Source organism: Microcaecilia unicolor, chromosome 1 (assembly GCF_901765095.1).
Source record: "Microcaecilia unicolor chromosome 1, aMicUni1.1, whole genome shotgun sequence".
NCBI lineage: Eukaryota > Metazoa > Chordata > Amphibia > Gymnophiona > Siphonopidae > Microcaecilia > Microcaecilia unicolor.
In genome coordinates, this window is record NC_044031.1 from 639,149,135 (window position 1) to 639,166,328 (window position 17,194).

At 42.1% G+C, this 17,194-nt stretch overlaps 1 protein-coding gene across 4 annotated transcripts; it reads right to left on the minus strand.

Annotated features, from left to right (window-relative positions):
- Positions 1 to 617: 617 nt before the first annotated feature.
- Positions 618 to 16,840, minus strand: BAAT (bile acid-CoA:amino acid N-acyltransferase). Of its 4 annotated transcripts, XR_003944026.1 has the most exons (5): positions 13,739 to 14,543; positions 11,088 to 11,590; positions 6,295 to 6,497; positions 1,716 to 2,547; positions 1,623 to 1,676 (listed from the first exon to the last, which is right to left on the minus strand). XR_003944026.1 is itself a non-coding variant. In XM_030221548.1 (4 exons), the coding sequence occupies exons 2-4, from the start codon at positions 11,548 to 11,550 to the stop codon at positions 1,951 to 1,953; spliced, it is 1,263 nt and encodes a 420-aa protein (XP_030077408.1). In that variant the 5' UTR covers positions 11,551 to 11,590; positions 16,647 to 16,840; the 3' UTR covers positions 618 to 1,950. The 4 variants fall into 4 exon arrangements, 3 of the variants coding, with proteins under 3 accessions (XP_030077408.1, XP_030077390.1, XP_030077399.1); XM_030221548.1 differs by lacking the exon at positions 13,739 to 14,543 and adding an exon at positions 16,647 to 16,840 and having other exon boundaries at positions 618 to 2,547; XM_030221530.1 differs by having other exon boundaries at positions 618 to 2,547.
- Between the last annotated feature and the right edge of the window lie 354 nt (positions 16,841 to 17,194).

Genomic DNA, 17,194 nt, shown 5'->3' on the forward strand with positions numbered 1-17,194 from the left:
GATTTCAGTTTTATCACATGCCCTTTTCCTGTCCCATTAAAAAAGAAAACCCTTTTTCTAGATGCGGTAAATCCTGGCCTGGTGTGCACCAAATGCATGCACCCCCACACTACCACAGGTCACTTTTTACCATGGCTTAGTGAAAGGACCCCTGAGTTTTCTGGTTATGTTTGGGATTGCATATTGAGCTGCCATATTTAACCGATAGCTCTTCTTATCTTTCTAGCAAAAATCTTGATTCCCTATACGCGCCACAAAGCCTCTGTTCATCTAGTCAGTGTCTCATCGAACCCTCCCACCACCATATTTGGGTGGAGAATAGCAGAAACAGTTGCTTCAGTGCTGTTGGCCCTAAGCTTTGGAATAAGTTTCCCTTAATCATTAGAACCAAGTCCTCCTTTCAAAACTTCAAGGGAGTCCAGAAGACTTTTTCTTTACTCAGGCACTCCCATGAACTGACCTGGGCTTGTGTTCCTCCCACTCCACCTATCCCTTACGAATTAATTCTGTAATTCTCCCCTTAATGTGACTTCCCTGATATTTGCTGTTTGTTTTACCTTATTCCCCAGATTTTTTTTTAAGCTTAGACGTTATTTTATACAGATTCGCAGTATATCAAATAATAAACTTTATGGAGTAGCCAGACTGTTGAATGTTACTTCCTTAAATTTTAACATATAATCAGGCCTCTACTCGTAAGTACTCTACAGCTGCTGGTTGTATTACTAGTAGGGTTGTGAGCACCCATCCAATTATATCTTCAGCATGTTCCCTGGGTGTATAAGTTGATTGGCTTACTTGTCTAAACTAACAGTTGTTGGTTTTTTATTAGAACAGTCCCAGCTAGATATCAACAGGAGAGGGTTATCAGAAGATGAAATCATGAATACTCAAAGCATGCATGTAGTACAGCCACAAACTAGCATTTTATTTTAACAAGCTACAAATCTATACAGCAGAGAAATCGAAGTCAACTCTCCCAACTAAGTATTTTTCAATACTACATTCTTAGAATATCTTCTAAAAATCTATAATAATTATATCAAGAATAGCTTATGACAATTACACTGGATAACAGCATATAAGTCACATGCCAAAACTAAAGAGAAAAGAAAACTGAAGATAAGGACAATACCTAGCTTTAAAAAGCAAGCCACAGATGGATTTTTTTAGGGGGGTTCCAGAATAGGCAGTGAAAGTGACAGTTCCAGTGACAAGGGGCTAGGAGAAAAGGACAGGTTATCATGCTCTGGGCAAGTAATAGTGAAAGCTATTCAAGTAGGACAATGTACAGAGTGGAAATGGGGTACATCTAGCAAATGCCATGAAAATGCGAAGGGTTACAAGAGCTTGAGCTGTCTTTTGTATAGTTATTAACCCTAGCTTTAAAATCCTCTGCCCTGTAGCGTGTGCAGCTAGTTTAGCTCTAAAAACTTCTATCAGTATGGCTATTGATTACTTCAGCTATATTGGATGCATCACTCATATTACCATTTCAGCATGCAACATATGCCCCAAACGTCTTAATAGGATTGAAGTTGTCTAATGATAAATCCCAGATCAAATATGTTATTTGATTGTTCAAAATAGATTAAAGTATCTCCTCAGTGATCAGTTTTTTTCCCATATATGGAAAGGGCTACAAACTGTCGGGACCATCCATTCTGTGCTTCCATCTGCAGAGCCTTGATGCCTGGGAATAGAAGTGTTATAACCTGACTGCTTTGCTGGCATTGGTAAAGAACCTTTTTCCTAATTTCTGCTCCCAAGTTTTGCACTAGAATGTGCCAATCAGCTGGGCTCTGGAGAAGGCAGTGGTAGAGGAAAGAATCTGATCATTTTTTTTATGTCTGGACATACAGCTGAAATGAATTTTAAACATTGAATTTCCCTTTAATTTATCATTTGATTTGAATTTCCAAACATTAAATCAGTCACATTTTTCCTATATCAGAGTTTGCTACCTTTGGACTGTCCCAAATGATAACGGAGAAACTTTTGAATTTCCCTCCATGAATGTTCCTGAGCATAGGAGTGTGCATCAAGTTCTCCTCCCCACATCACTGGAAGTGGGAGAATGTAACTGTATGACATCAAGCAGAATGGGGATCCAGGAGGCTCAATCAGATGCCCAGCTCCTGGATACAAGAGCAGCTTTCCATTCTTCTTTCCATGTTGCTTCATCCTCAAAAGTGCCTCCTCTGCAAAGAGTTGGCTCTTAAAGCACCTATCCTTTCCTCCTACAATGAATAGGATGTGTCCCTGCGCATTCTCCACAGGAAGGATACAGTCTTGGTTCCTCTCTTTTCTGGGGTCTTCTGTAATATTATACATTTCCACTGCCCCTGTGCTGGTGAAATGAATAGCCTCAGCAATGTAAGGCATGCCTCTAACGTAGGTATTTTGGTACCTTAGTGAATTTCCATTTATGCCATTGGGCCCATTGATACAAACAGTAGCAATCACCTTCTTCAAGAATGTGGCCATGGCTAAGGCAATCTCTGCCCCTTTACACACAGCGACCGCACCAACTCCAGAGTCCATGACCTGAAACAAGACAAAATCAATACTATATGTTTACAAGTTCTTGAGCTCTCCATTTACTTGTTTAAATATAGATGAGTGTCAGTGTCCTCATGACAAAGAACAATTATACATAATAGAGGCAGTTGTTACTGATAGAACATCATATTATTCCATAAGGCAAGGATTGATAAACCTAGGCCTTCTATGGAGTGTACATGGACAGAAACACAGCAGCATCGTAGCTTAAGCCATAAATCATAGCATGATTGAAGAAATGGCCTATCATTGGCTGATGCCAAAAATTCCATCAGTAAGTACTGGCCAATGAAAGGAGAAGGGTGTCATTGAACTGCGATGATCTGAGGCAGCAGCAAGGCAGTGAGTCAGTGCTGAATCTGAAGCATTAGGAGGTGACAGTGCCAGGTCTGAAGCAGTAGTAACAGTAGCAGCAGCAATGCCGGCAGCCAACTACAGCAGGATGTCAGTGGGCTGGAATACAATGATTATTAGGGGACCTACTTGATAAAGCATTTGTGAAACACATGCCGTGTCGGAGCACTGTACCCATATTGCTGACTATACATCAAATTTTCATCTTTAAGATGAGTAAAATCCTTATTAGAAATTTAGAAAAGTTTGTTATACACATTAAAGTAATGACTGGAGGATGGTGGGGTTGTTGAGTCAATGACGAAGTGAGTGCAGAAGTCTCTGCATAAAAGTATACCGATGCAGTGCGGCACGGCTGAGGTTCACAGCCTTACACTAAATAACAAAATATTTTTGGATAAGCTGGTTTCACCTGATATTCATTAAGGTTTATTGAATATCTAGTAGAGGCAGCCAATGTAGAGCATTATAAGTCATGCAGGTATGATAACTGCATAAATTTTAAAATTTTAAGAGGCTGAGTTTTATTGAGAGAGGGTATTGCTAGAGGGGATGTTTGCTAGAGAAGCTTTAGGCTATGGTTGTTAGTGGGTGGCAAGGTAGGTGGGCAATGCAGAAGGGTGGGTGATTAATAGAGGCTGCTTGTGGACTATCCTTCCTCAGCACCCCCTCCCATTCTAAGACACTCACTGGTTCCACCTGTTCTTTCTAAGGTCAACCTAGTATCCCTTGCAGAGTCAGGACCCCCCCCCCCCCCTCACAGGAACTTCCCCTACATATGACTAGAGCTGCCTCCCATTAGTTGAGCACATTCGGTCAATGGATACTCAGTTCTACATCTATATAGATGGAGTGCAACTACTCCTATGCATTGAATCAGACTTACCAACAGCCCTGAATAAACTGCCTGTCAAAAATGGGCTTAAAACAACTTTGTCTTAACCTCAGTAAAACTGAACTCCGGTGACTCTTTAACACAAGTAGTCACTTACACAACATCAAAATCCCTTTTGGGAGCTATGAACTCCCACTCAAATCACAATGTAGTTCTTAACTGCGATTTCCCCTAGGTTCAACACAGTGTACAAACTTAAAATATTCAAAGAAGCAAACAAAAAGGAAAGCGATGATAATGAATCATTTAACATAGTAACATAGTGGATGATGGCAGAAAAAGACCTGCACGGTCCATCCAGTCTGCCCAACAAGACAACTCATGTGTGCTACTTTTTGTGTATACCCTACTTTGATTTGTACCTATGCTTTTCAGGGCACAGACCGTATAAGTCTGCCCAGCACTATCCCTGCCTCCCAACCACCAGCCCCGCCTCCCAACCACCGGCTCTGGCACAGACTGTATAAGTCTGCCCAGTACTATCCCCACCTCCCACCACACATTTAATCATTTAAATACAGAAAAGAAAGTGGCAGCAAATGAGCTCAACATTGCTCCAAATCAGTAATATAATTATTATAGCTGATCAAACCAATGTGTCAAATTTTAATGAAAATTTAGATAATTTTGTTCAATCCTAAAATATGGGGGGAAAGAGTTCCATAATGGAACTACAGCAGCTGAGACTATAGTGTTAACTATTTTCAAGAAAAGCATTTTTCTAAGAGTAGGAAGACAAAGAATTAGCTGATTACACAGTGAGAAGAAAAGCCATACAGTGTCTTAAGAGACCATAATTATCAAAAGCTGAGAAGTAAAACCATAAATTATCTGAAATAATGAACAGAGTGCTTTAAATGATATACAATCATTTATGGAGAGCCAATGTAGTTTTGTAATATATCCTGAAACACTTGAAAACTTGTGTAGTCTGAAAATTAGTCTGGCTGCAGTATTTTAAATGAGTTGAAGTTTCCTTAAATATTTAGAAGGTAATCCTATATAAAGAACATTATAATAGTCCAGATGCAGGAGTATCATCATGTGGACCAAGAGCCTGAATGCTTCCAACTGAATTCATATGCACATTAAATAATATGGAGGAATTGGAGAACCCTGAACCACTCCACTAATAGATTTCCATAATGACAGCTTATAGTTCATTTTCAATTGATATCACCAATTTAACAAAAGCTCCTTGAATCAGTTGAAGACTGCTCCAGACACATCAAGTTCACTTAATTTGACAAATAATAACTCATGATCTACAGTACTACATGATCTAATTGTTTTTGCCTGTTTTCCTTGACATAAAAAAGTTTTAGCATCCTCTACCAAAACCAAAAGCAAAGTACCATGAGCGCTTCTAAAGCCATGGTGAGATAAATGTAAACATCCAACAGCATCCAAATAATTACTCAGTTTACTAGATACAATGGCCTCTGTTAACTTCACAGTAATAGTGTCTCTGGCTATTGACCTAAAATTTGAAGGGTTGATTAAATCTTCTAAGGTATTGGTGTTAAAATAATGTCCCCTACAACAGTAGGAAAGCAACCCTGACTATAAATTTTCCGAGCAGCACAGTTAACCAAAATTTACTCTGATTTCCCAAATCCAAACAACCTTCAAGAGCTGTTTCTACTATTTGCAACAGTTATAGTGCCTCTCTCCTTACATCAAGAAGGTAAATCTTATCCCAGTTGTGTATGTCATGATAACATCAAGACTGGATTACATGCAGGACGTCAGGAGGACTCACAGAAACAGAATCCTTCCAGACCAGCAATGCGCCGGAGACCGGCACTGAAGAGGACTTTGGCTGGCGGGGGTTGGGGACCCCCACCAGCAAAGGTACCTGACGGCGGAGGCGCCAGGGGAGGATTGTCTTCAGGAAGAGGGGTCGAAAGGGGAGGGGGTGGGACGGTGGTGGCGGGGGGGTCAGCGGCGCTGTGGGGGGCTAAATGTGCCCCCTCACCTCGGGCTCTGGACCCCCCTCCTGCCGAAGTCTGGCTACGCCCCTGTTTGGCACACTCTTTGGCAAAATGCCTTAGGCGTGATGCCTTTGAGCTTGATCTCCCTGGAGCCCACTGGGCGCTGACATCAGCACCCGACAGCATGCCTCGGGCTGCAATAGTTGATAGATGACAGCTTGGAGAGAGGCATGTGTATGTATGGTGTTCCTATGTCCTATGCAGTTACACAGGCTAATGAAAATTATCCTCTCATTGACTTATCATGGCACTATTTGCATATGAACAAAGGGACAATTTCTGGCAGATTTTCCTGAGAATCCACAAGATCTTGTTGGCGGCACCTTGTTGAACTTTCTTACAAAATGAGTTGTAAGAAATTAGTTACAATTAGTTTCGCAATGCAAAATTATTTATATTGAACCATCAGGAAACATACATGAAATTGATCCTGGCTTAAAGTTAAATGTGCTATGATGTATTAATTTATAAAGAATATGTGAAAAATACCTTAGGATGTCTCAATAACAGGTCGACAGCTTCTTCAAAATACTCCAAGTCTATCTCATTAAGCTTTGTTGGCAAGTCTTCATATGCAAAGTAAGCCAGAGATAGTGCCACAAAACCATGGCTAGCAAGGAGGCCACCTCGAAATTCAATAAGACCTCCAATACCTCCAAACATGTCAATCACCCCAGGAAATGGTCCTTTTCCTACAGACAAGATTAACAAGGAAGAGTTAAGAGAGACCTTTTGTTCCTTAGTTGTGGGACTGTAAAAATCAATTTTAAAAAAGTTAGAGAAAAAAGAAATGCTGAAGTGAAAGTAAATACACTTAGGAATGCAAATCTTTTCTGGGTCATATTTGAGAACAACTACCATTTCTAAGTAAAATAACTTGCCAACCAACCAAATGAGAAGACTATGTTTAATCATCTCTGGTTTACTGTTCTGCTCAATATAGTATCAACAGCTCTGTTTACATATCTTTTCATCCTCATCTTCTGTTGAACTGTTTGTTTGTTTTTCTCTCCAATAATCTAATTTAACATTTTTTTCTTTCTTTGTTTTAAATTTTGTTCAGCATTTTATCTATCGTTCTGTCCCCTAATTTTATGTATGATTCCTTGATCATATGTTACAGAAGCTGCCAGCTCCACACAACTGAAAAGTTATGGAGCAAAACAGCAGAAAGTGATAACAGAAGAATGGAAGGGAGAGACATATAACACTAACGTACTCCAATGATTATTAAATCATATTTTAATTGTTGCTAATACATGTACATACATTGTCAACAAACCTATGTAGTTTTTCCAGAATTCACTTCCTCCAACAGTACTTGCCATCAGGCACTCTTATTCATACATCACAATCATAATACCCAAATCTAACAGCAAACATAATGGTCATTATGCTATAAGAACTGAAGAACCAGTCTCACTTAGCTTCAATCTGTTTGTAAGAAATCTCATATCTAAGTGAGCTGTTCCGGGGACCGCCCTCTGATGTCATATTTCTCCTGCAGTATTGTGAGATTTAAATACCCCCATGGGACCGCCCCCGAGCTCATTCCCAAAGGCTATACCCATTCAACTTTGTTTTCATTGTCTTTTAGTATATCCAATGTAATATAATGGGCACGGACAAATGATGCAGTAGACCACTCTCTCACTACTGCAGGTAGTGTTAGCACACAAATACAACCTTTGTGTAGAGCCTGGGATAGTGACCCACTTGGTATTAACTGAATATTTACAATAAACACATCTTCCACAAGGGGAATGCTGCCCAGTGAACATCTCAGAAGTAGATTTCTTTAATAGCCCGCCCAAATTTACTTTGTGGCGGTATGCAATTTTAGGATGCTCGTTGAATTCAGAATGCAAAGACAGAACATGCCAGTATTTATGTATCAGATGTCCTATTTTGGGGGCACAATGGGAAAATGGGTTGAATGGGTATAGCCTTTGGGAATGAGTTTGGGGGCGGTCCCATGGGGGTATTTAAATCCCACAATACTGCAGGAGAAATATGACATCAGAGGGCGGTCCCTGGAACGGCTCGCTTAGATATGAGTCTCGAAAGTAAGCAGCCGCTATGCATATAGAAAAGACGATATAAGATTATATGATTATAGGAGTTTGAGATTGTGATACTTGGGGATTTTGAAATGTTTTAATTATCAGTACAGATTTTGAGATAAAGTTCCTTCTGATGAAGGACAACACGAAATGTGGTCTCGCATAGAGGAACGGAAAGACTTTAAGTTAAGCTGAAGAGCTGACTTTGGTTTCTTCAGAAGCTTTCCCCCAACCATGCAGAGCCGCCAAGCAAGCTAACAGGCTGAATATACAGCTGGGTGAATTATTTATACCAATGCTCAATATTTATCAAGAGTTTGCGGACATTTGAAAAATGGACATTTTTTAAACAGAATTCATCTATTTATTGCCATCAATGAACAGAGAGTGTGATACTTTCGCTTCTACTTTGAACTTTGGCCTGTGATTATAGCTTGATGATTTCTTATAAACAGATTGAAGCTAAGTGAGACTGGTTCTTCAGTTCTTATAGCATAAGGACCATTATGTTTGTTGTTAGATTTGGGTATTATGATTGTGATGTATGAATAGGAGTGCCTGATGGCAAGTACTGATGGAGGAAGTGAATTCTGGAAAAACTACATAAGTTTGTTGACAATGTATGTACATGTATTAGCAACAATTAAAATATGATTTAATAATCATTGGAATACATTAGTGTTATACAGTTAAAATAAATGACATGTTTTCTCTATGGTAAAGATCTGAGGTTTTCCCCATATTAATACTGCAGTATTTACTTGTGAAAACTGTTAGGTATTGAATGTATACATGAGTTTGTTATGTGTTTATGTGTAGTGGTGTGGTACCTCACTTTTCTGTTAGTTTGGGTCTATAATCTGTACCCAGATCAACTGCAGTTTCCCCACTGTGCTCCCACTTGCAGACCATTTGTATCTGCCTCTGATCAGAATTTGGTACAATAGTGACAAGCTGGGGTCACTGAGTTGAGTCCCATTTGTGTATTCAGTTGAGTAGAGAGATGTATGACTCTGCAAACATACTTGTCAGAAACTAAGTAATGAACTTATACAACAACTCTCCAAGAAGACGAAAACGATAAAAAACCCAAAGAGATGAAATCATAACGCACATGGAGGCACTACATCCACACCTTATGATCCAACTAAAGGATGACCTGCAAAACACATTGCTATCTGCAAAAAAGAAATAAAGCTGTCTTCTCTCCTGCAGAACCACAGAGAGAAAAACATCTCATCTCGGAGCATAGACAGTGCTATAAAACCAGAAACCCCAAACAACTTGGATACACTTTCCAATCCACCTGAGGTATGTGAGAATCAGGATCCAAACAAACCAGGAGATCAAGAAAGTCTGCAGATGCCTTTCAGGCAAACTCCCACGGATCACACTATTGGAAATGCAAATCAAATGGGGATAGTAAACCTCTGAAATTATCAATTATGACAGCATGAGGTCTCTGTACTTTCCAAAGGACTTTCATTTTGCCCATCCAGCAAGCTGGATGAAATTCAACTATACTTAGACCTGGAAGAATTCTTTAGAAAAGTCCGCTTGAAGGTACATTTCCACAATAAAGAGACTTCCAACAGACTGAAATACAATTTTAAACAAAAGAAAATATATTTCACCCCACAGGATGGACAAAACAACAAACTGGACAACTACATAGAAAGTTTCAGGCATAGGGTACAATGACAACTTTTCAACAAACAAAAGAAAATTCTGTACAATTTACTCCACCAGAAGAGCGTCCATAAAAACCCTACAAAACAACCAACACATTATCATCAAACCGCCAGACAAAGGAGGCTCAGTGGTGATTATGGACACACAAAAATACATCGAAGAAGGACACAGACAGCTCTCAGACAACACACACTACAGGAAACTAACTGAGGATCCCATGCAGGATTATACAAAACAGCTGAAAGACCTTATGAAAACACTTCCAAAACAAGTACAGCCACTTGTACCAAATGAAACTTGTACCAAACCATCCTTCTGTGGGCACATTATACATACTACCCAAAATCCACAAACCTGAAAGACCTGGCAGACCAATCATATCTGGTATTGGCACACTCATGGAGGAAATATCTGGATTTATAGAAGGGATCCTGAAACCTTTCATGCACAAGACAAACAGCTTCATACAAGACACCACAGACTTTCTGAATAAATTAAGAAATATCAAGCAGTTACCACTGGGTACCCTTCTGGTCACAATGGATGTAGAATCACTATACAGCAACATTCCCCATGCAGATGGCATAGCTGCATGTGAGAAACTACTAAAAACATCCACCCTAGACCATCAATACCGGGAGTGTAGCCAGACCTCACAGTGGGAGGGGGCAGAGTCTGAGGTGGGGGGCTACATTTTGGTCTGCTACCCCACTGCCACCCTGCTGCTTCCCACCCACTGCTGCAGCAAATACCTTGGCTGGCGGGGATCCACAACCCCCACCATCTGAAGTGTTGTCCAGTGCCGGTCTCTGGCACTGCCACGTTGCCTGCCCTGCTCTGTCTTCCCCTCACGTCCGGCACAAAAAAAAGCACTGTATCATTCAATGTAAAAAGTGTGATGAAGGGTGATATACTGGAGAAACAAGCCAAATGCTAAAGAAGACATTTAATTTACATAGACATATGAAAACTGCCAGTACCAACCAGGATGTCACCTCTGTGGGGCAGCACTTTACAAAACCAGAATATTGTATCAATGATTTTATGGTGAGAATACTAAAAGGAAACTTTAAGACAATCCAGGAACGTAAGACCTATGAAGTCAAAATGATTAAATATTTTGACACCCACCAGACAGGACTTAACAAAGATCTGAGTTTTCTAGCCCATTATAAACCATAAAATTCTACTTCTTTGTCACCCTCTTATCACAATGCATATCTCCCGGTCCCTCATCCACCCACCCCACCTTCTTACTGTGAGACTGCCAGTGGACTGCTTTAATGTTTCACTTATATATGCTGTTGTTTATCAACATTTGCTTATTTCTGATCTGATGAAGAAGGGTTACCTTTGAAAGCTAATCAAAAAATGTATTATGTTAGTCCAATAAAAAAGGTATCATCTTTTGTTTTCTATGTTTTATTTTATTTGTATTTCAGTTGGAAACTAATTGAGGGAAGAAAGAGAAATAAAAGAAAGAAACAAGTACAGTTGTAATGTTTATAATAACTCATTAACTGTTACCTGGAGGAATGAAGAGAGCACCACGTACTCTGCCTTCCCTGATCTGGATACGTTGTACACCAGGGGCTACATACCACCTCTCCACAATTCGGCTGGCCTCAGGCTGCACATCAGGCTCAGATTGAACCTTGAATGAGTTATAGAGATCCAGTCTGATGTGAAATGGACTGTGCATCAACTCTCGCTTCAGCAACCTATGAAACATCTTCTCTGGTTTCAGTGAACAGATCAAGCCCATTGGCTGCACCCCATTGTAATCTCCTCCTAAGGACGCATCTCTCTCCAGATTTACCTCTCCCGCCTCATTGCTTCTGTAGAAGGCACGAGACTGGAAGCACCACCCCTTCTCATCTATGAGAGAGGCTCGGAGAGTGATGACCTGAAGTGGTTCCAGGCCGGAAACATGGATCCGAAGGGGCTCATCGGCTAGGGAGACCTCTGGGGTGACTGTGAGCTGGATCATGACTGAAGATTGCTACAGTCCTCCACCATCAAACTAGTGCCTGGAGGAGGAAGAAAGAATTGTGTTCAGATTAGTAGTATCTGTGTGGCATGATCAAGAAGGAGGAAAGGCAGACAATGAAGTGAGGAGAGAGAATGAGGACAAAATGTGCATCAGAGTGCTTGTGTGTAAGTAGCATACTACGAAGCTGCAGAGAGATCCCTTTTGTGGATCAAGAGACAAGTTCTATGCACTGTCATGCAGAAGGTCCCTGGGTCTATTCTATTCTGATATGAACATAAGAACACAAGAATAGGTATAATGGGTCAGACCAATGGTCCATGTAGCCCAGTATCCTGCTTCCAACAGTGGTCAACCCGGGTCACAAGTACCTGGCAGAAACCCAAAGACTGGCAGCATTCCATGATACCAAACTTGCATCTGCTGAAACCGGATATAAATGCTGGTACCCAAGTTAGATGGGCTTACCCAAGATTCTATAACTACACCAGGGGCGTAGCCAGACACCCAATTTTAGGTGGGCCTGGGCCCAAGATGGGTAGGTAGAACTCCGCCCCGTCCCACAAGTGATGTGGTCTCTCCCTCTCTCACCTGCATGCCATATGGTCTCTCAAACATCCCTCCTCCCCCGCATACCTTTTAAATAGCAAATTTTCACTACAGCGAGCAGCAGCTAATACACACGGCTCATGTTAGCCCCACAGCCTTTCCTCTGATGCAACTTCCTGTTTCCACATAGGCAGGAATACATCAGAGGGAAGGCAGTGGGGCTGGTGCAAGCAGTATGTATCAGTCGCTCACTGCAGGCAAAGATCTGCTATTTACAAGGTATGCAGGAAGGACCGTTGTTGGGAGTTTTCAGCTGGTGGGGTTTGGGGATCCCTGCCAGCCACATCATAGGTGCGCTGCTACTGGGTGGGCCTGAGCTCAAAGTGGGAAGGCCTGGGCCCACCCTTGGCTACACCACTGAACTACACGTGTAACTTTTCAAAACACCCCCCCGACATGCCATGCTCCTCCCTTAGCCACGCCTCCTTTTGGGATATGTGCTATACGAGTTTTGCGCCCTGCCTGCCCTATAGAATGGTGTGCTGCCAGATGCACATGCAAATTTAATGAGTGCCAATTAACAATTGGTTGATGGTATCAAGTCATTTATGGTTAAGAGCTCATTAGCTAATTAATTTGAACATACTCCTTGACAGTATACCCAAATACACCATATATAGAATCCGGGGGATGATGTCAAAAGGTGTGGAGCTTGGAAAGGGAGAGGCAGAGAAGACAAAATGAAAAGAAGTGATATGAATGAGAAAATTCAGACGCAGATGGAGGGGTAACAGAGATATAGAGAGAATGAGATGTAACAACAAGAAATATTAATCAGGAGGAAAAAAAAGATATCACAGTAGGACAGTACAATAAGGAAAACTGTCTTAAATATTTATTTTAATAGCTTTAAAGTTTAAAATTATTATTTTTTAATGTAAATACTTTCAGTCATTGCTAAATCTATATTGTTAACTCTCTTGCAGTATTTGGCAGGCTTTTATGTGTTGGTAGAACTCCTCCCTTCTAGCCTTCTTAAAATTAACTGTCCCAGTTCAGACTGACTGACACCCTTTAAGGATGCAAGCATGTTGCCCCAAAACACACACTCACATAACGTACATAGTAACATAGTAGATGACGGCAGAAAAAGACCTGCACGGTCCATCCAGTCTGCCCAACAAGATGAACTCATGTGTATACCTTACCTTGATTTGTACCTGTCTTTTTCAGGGCACAGACCGTATAAGTCTGCCCAGCACTATCCCCTCCTCCAATCACCAGCCCCGCCTCCCACCACCGGCTCTGGCACAGACTGTATAAGTCTGCCCAGCACTATTCCCCGCCTCCCACCACCGGATCTGGCACAGACCATATAAGTCTGCCCACCACTATCTTCGCCTCCCAACCACCAACCCCTCTTCCCCCCACCGGCTCCGCCACCAAATTTCGGCTAAGCTTCTGAGGATCCATTCCTTCTGCACAGGATTCCTTTATGTATATCCCACGCATGTTTGAATTCCGTTACTGCTTTCCTCTCCACCACCTCCTGTGGGAGGGCATTCCAAGCATCCACCATCCTTCCCAACCAGCAGAAGCCTCTGCCCCCCCCCCCCCCAAATCCATCCTGTCTGTGTACCTGGTGCAGTATCTCTCACCATAGGGGCTCAGTGATTCCCAGGCCACTTTAGTGTCCTCCTTCCTAAGTCTTAAAGTTTGTGCAGGTGCGCACTGGTCTTTCTCTCTCTCTCTCTCTTCTGCCTGTCACTGCTGCTGAACATGGAAGCAGATCCACACAAGTCTTACTTCTCTGGGTAGGAGGGAGCCTAAATCATGCATATTTATGAGGATCTTGTTGCAGAGCAGGAGAGCAAAGTCCGTCAGTGGCATTGGCAAACATGATAAGTATGAATCAGGCTAGTGTACTGTCCTTCCTAAATACAGACTTCACACATCCAGTTAATCGGCTTTTGCAGGAGGTTTTCAATGAATATAGAGCACTATTAACCATATTGGCCAAAGAAATTTAGGAAGCAGTAACATTTAGTGGTCTTTTCACATGCATTACACAAGCTCCTCCCCTTTGGCTGTCAGTTCGTTCTCAGAAAGAGATTACCAGGAAAAAAAAATGCATGCACAGAAAAATGGTACATCAGAGCTCAGGATACTGAAAAGAATGACTAGGGTGCCAAAGGGGATTTGTTGCTGCTGAGTCTGAATGCTGTAAATATTTTGCTACAATCACTTTGGGAGACATGAATTACCAAGGTTTGTGTTCCCTAAATCTGTTCTTCATTCTTGACAAGGTTGTTAATGTAAAACAGTAAACGCTGACTGATTAATGATTTGGTTCAGGTTGCTTTACTGCCAAGTATGTTTAAAGTTACAGAAGAGAGCATCAAAAATAGGAGACTGGAAGAGAGAGTGGATCAGCAGAGAGTTACTAAGATTTTCACTTCTAGGCCAGGGGTTCTCAACCCAGTCCTTGGGACACATCAGGCCAGTCTGGTTTTCAAGATATCCACAATGAATATGCATAAGATAGATTTACATACAATGCAGGCAGTGCATGCAAATTTATCTCATGCACATTCATTATGGATATCTTGAAAACCAGATTGGCTTGGTATGTCTTCCTGGGAAAGTTGGGTTTTATCCTCTCTTTATCTCTCTGAGATTAGCAACAGGGGTATAGGAGATTACAGTTAAGAGAGAAAAATCTTTTAGTACCATACTGGGTAAGACCAAATGGCCATCAAGCCCAGTGTCCTGTCTCCAGGGCCGCCGAGAGGGAAGGCAGGGGGGATAAAATTCCCTGGGCCTGGGCCTCCAAGGAGGGCACGGCGGCAGGGTCTCTCTCCTCCTGCTCCCAGGCCGCCAGCGCTGCAGTCCCCAGTCTCACCCTCCCGCTCCTTGGCTCCGTCGACAGCCCCCCTCTGTCTGCCATTGGGCCCCCTGCATTCAAATCGGCAGCGCCTCAACTCCGTATGAAAGCGGCAGATCACCTCCCTTCGGGCCTTCCCTCCCTGTGTCCCGCCCTCGTCTGATGTAACTTCCTGTTTCCGCGAGGACGGGAGGCAATCTGCCGCTTTTACACGGAGGTGAGGCGCTGCCGATTAGAATGCAGGGGGCCTGGTGGGGGCTGTCGACGGGGCTGGGGGTGGGCGGGTGGAGACTGGTGACTGCGGCGCCGGTGGCCTGAGTAGCGATTTGGGAGGGCGGCGGTGGGGGCCCCAGGGGCGGCCTTGCCCCAGGCCCAGCTCAGTCTCTTGGCGGACCTGCCTGTCTCCAACAGTGGCTGATAATCCAGGTCAAAATGCAAGTGTTTTCTTGTGCTGTACATAATCACCACCAAGTTCAGTTCTTCTCAATCATGGTTTCACCATTTTAACTCGAAGGGGTCCTTTTACTAAGCTGCGGTAATAAAAAAGGCCTTAGCGAGCCCATATATGGGTTTTCCCATGCACTATGGCCATTTTCCAGCAGTGGTAAAAATGGCCTATTTCCTATTTTTTCTATTAATGGCTATGCACTACTGTTGCCATTAGCACATGGCTATTTAAAATTTATTACGGGAGCACTTGTAACAGTCTAGTGAATGCCTGTGTGATTATGTATAATCCGTTAAGATTCAACTTTATTAGCATGACCTGTAAGAAATTATAAACCGCTTAGTTCTAGGTGGTATATAAATACTTAAATAAATACATAAAATGTGTTGCTGAAGTGGATAAAACCACTAAAGTACGCAGGTTCATTGGAGAAATGAAAGATGTGTAATGCCATAAGGTACCTTGGGCATGTTTCCTTACGACTACTGTGAGATCTGTCCAAGACAGTTGTATCTAACAGTTTCCAGTAGCAGGGTCACCGAGAGACTGAGCCGGGCCCAGGGCAGGGCCACCACCCTCTCCCCCCCCCCCCCCCCCCCGGAACTCCAAATACCTTGGCTGGCGGGGATCCCCAGGCCCCAGTGGCGTAACCAGATCTGATTTGGGGGGGGGCAAGACTTAATGGGGGGGGGGGGGGGGTGCACTAGGCATTTAGGTGTGAGCAGTGCTTGGTATACTCCTAAATAATGCCTTAGAGTGCACTTGATGATGGATTTTGAAATAAACACTCTGGCCAACAGCTGTCCTGCAGCAAAATAAACCCCACGCAAACTTTGGAAACACTGACATTTTTAAATATAGTCATTATCCCATAACTTAAACTTTGCCATTATAGTAGACTTCTGGTCAGCATCTCAACACACATCACAGTATCCTGCAAAATAATTACTACAATGGTACATATCCTTCAACTCGCTTTATAAAAATATAAACACCTTATTAAACTGTATTAATAAAACAGGTAAATGCCTTTGAAGTAGCAGTTTAAATATGTAGCCTAAGAAATCTAATATAAAAAATACCAACTTCTAATACTGCACACTGGACTATCAAGCTGTTAATTTAAACATATTTTTTGCATTCACAGAAACTCCCATAGCTCCTCTTCTAAGAATGGATACAAAGCAGAAAAAGGGCATTTCCCCAGGAACTCACCGTACAAAAAAAGTAGATCTTTGCGTTATCTCAGTAAAGCAACAACAAGACATGGAGACACAATCCGTACAACACTGAAACTCAGTCAAAAAAAAACCCAGCAAGGTTTGGCAGAAGAGTCATTTGGCAACATTCACGTTAGATACTTTTCTATTGAGCAAGTTTATGTTTAGACCTCTGCATGGTGCTGCAGACAGACTGTACTGTTAGTGTGTGGATTTTGTGCCTTTGGCAGTGTGAGTAATACTTTGCATGCATTTGATCAAATATCAGTTGACTCCTGACGCAGGCCTTCGGCCAAAATACAGTCCAGGTAAAGTCATTTGTATATTTCAGTAAAGAATCTTCTGCCATCCATTGTCCACTTTGCTGGGTTTTTTTTGTCTGAGTAATCTTAGTAAAAACATAGACACTCTCCAGTCCCAAGCATTTTGTGAAGTTCCTGTAACACGTGGAGGGGCATGTTCGATAGAACTTCTAAATCAGAGTTTGGACGTTTTACAAAAATTTACAGAATTTGAACAGGAAAGGAGGTCATCTTCGAAAAA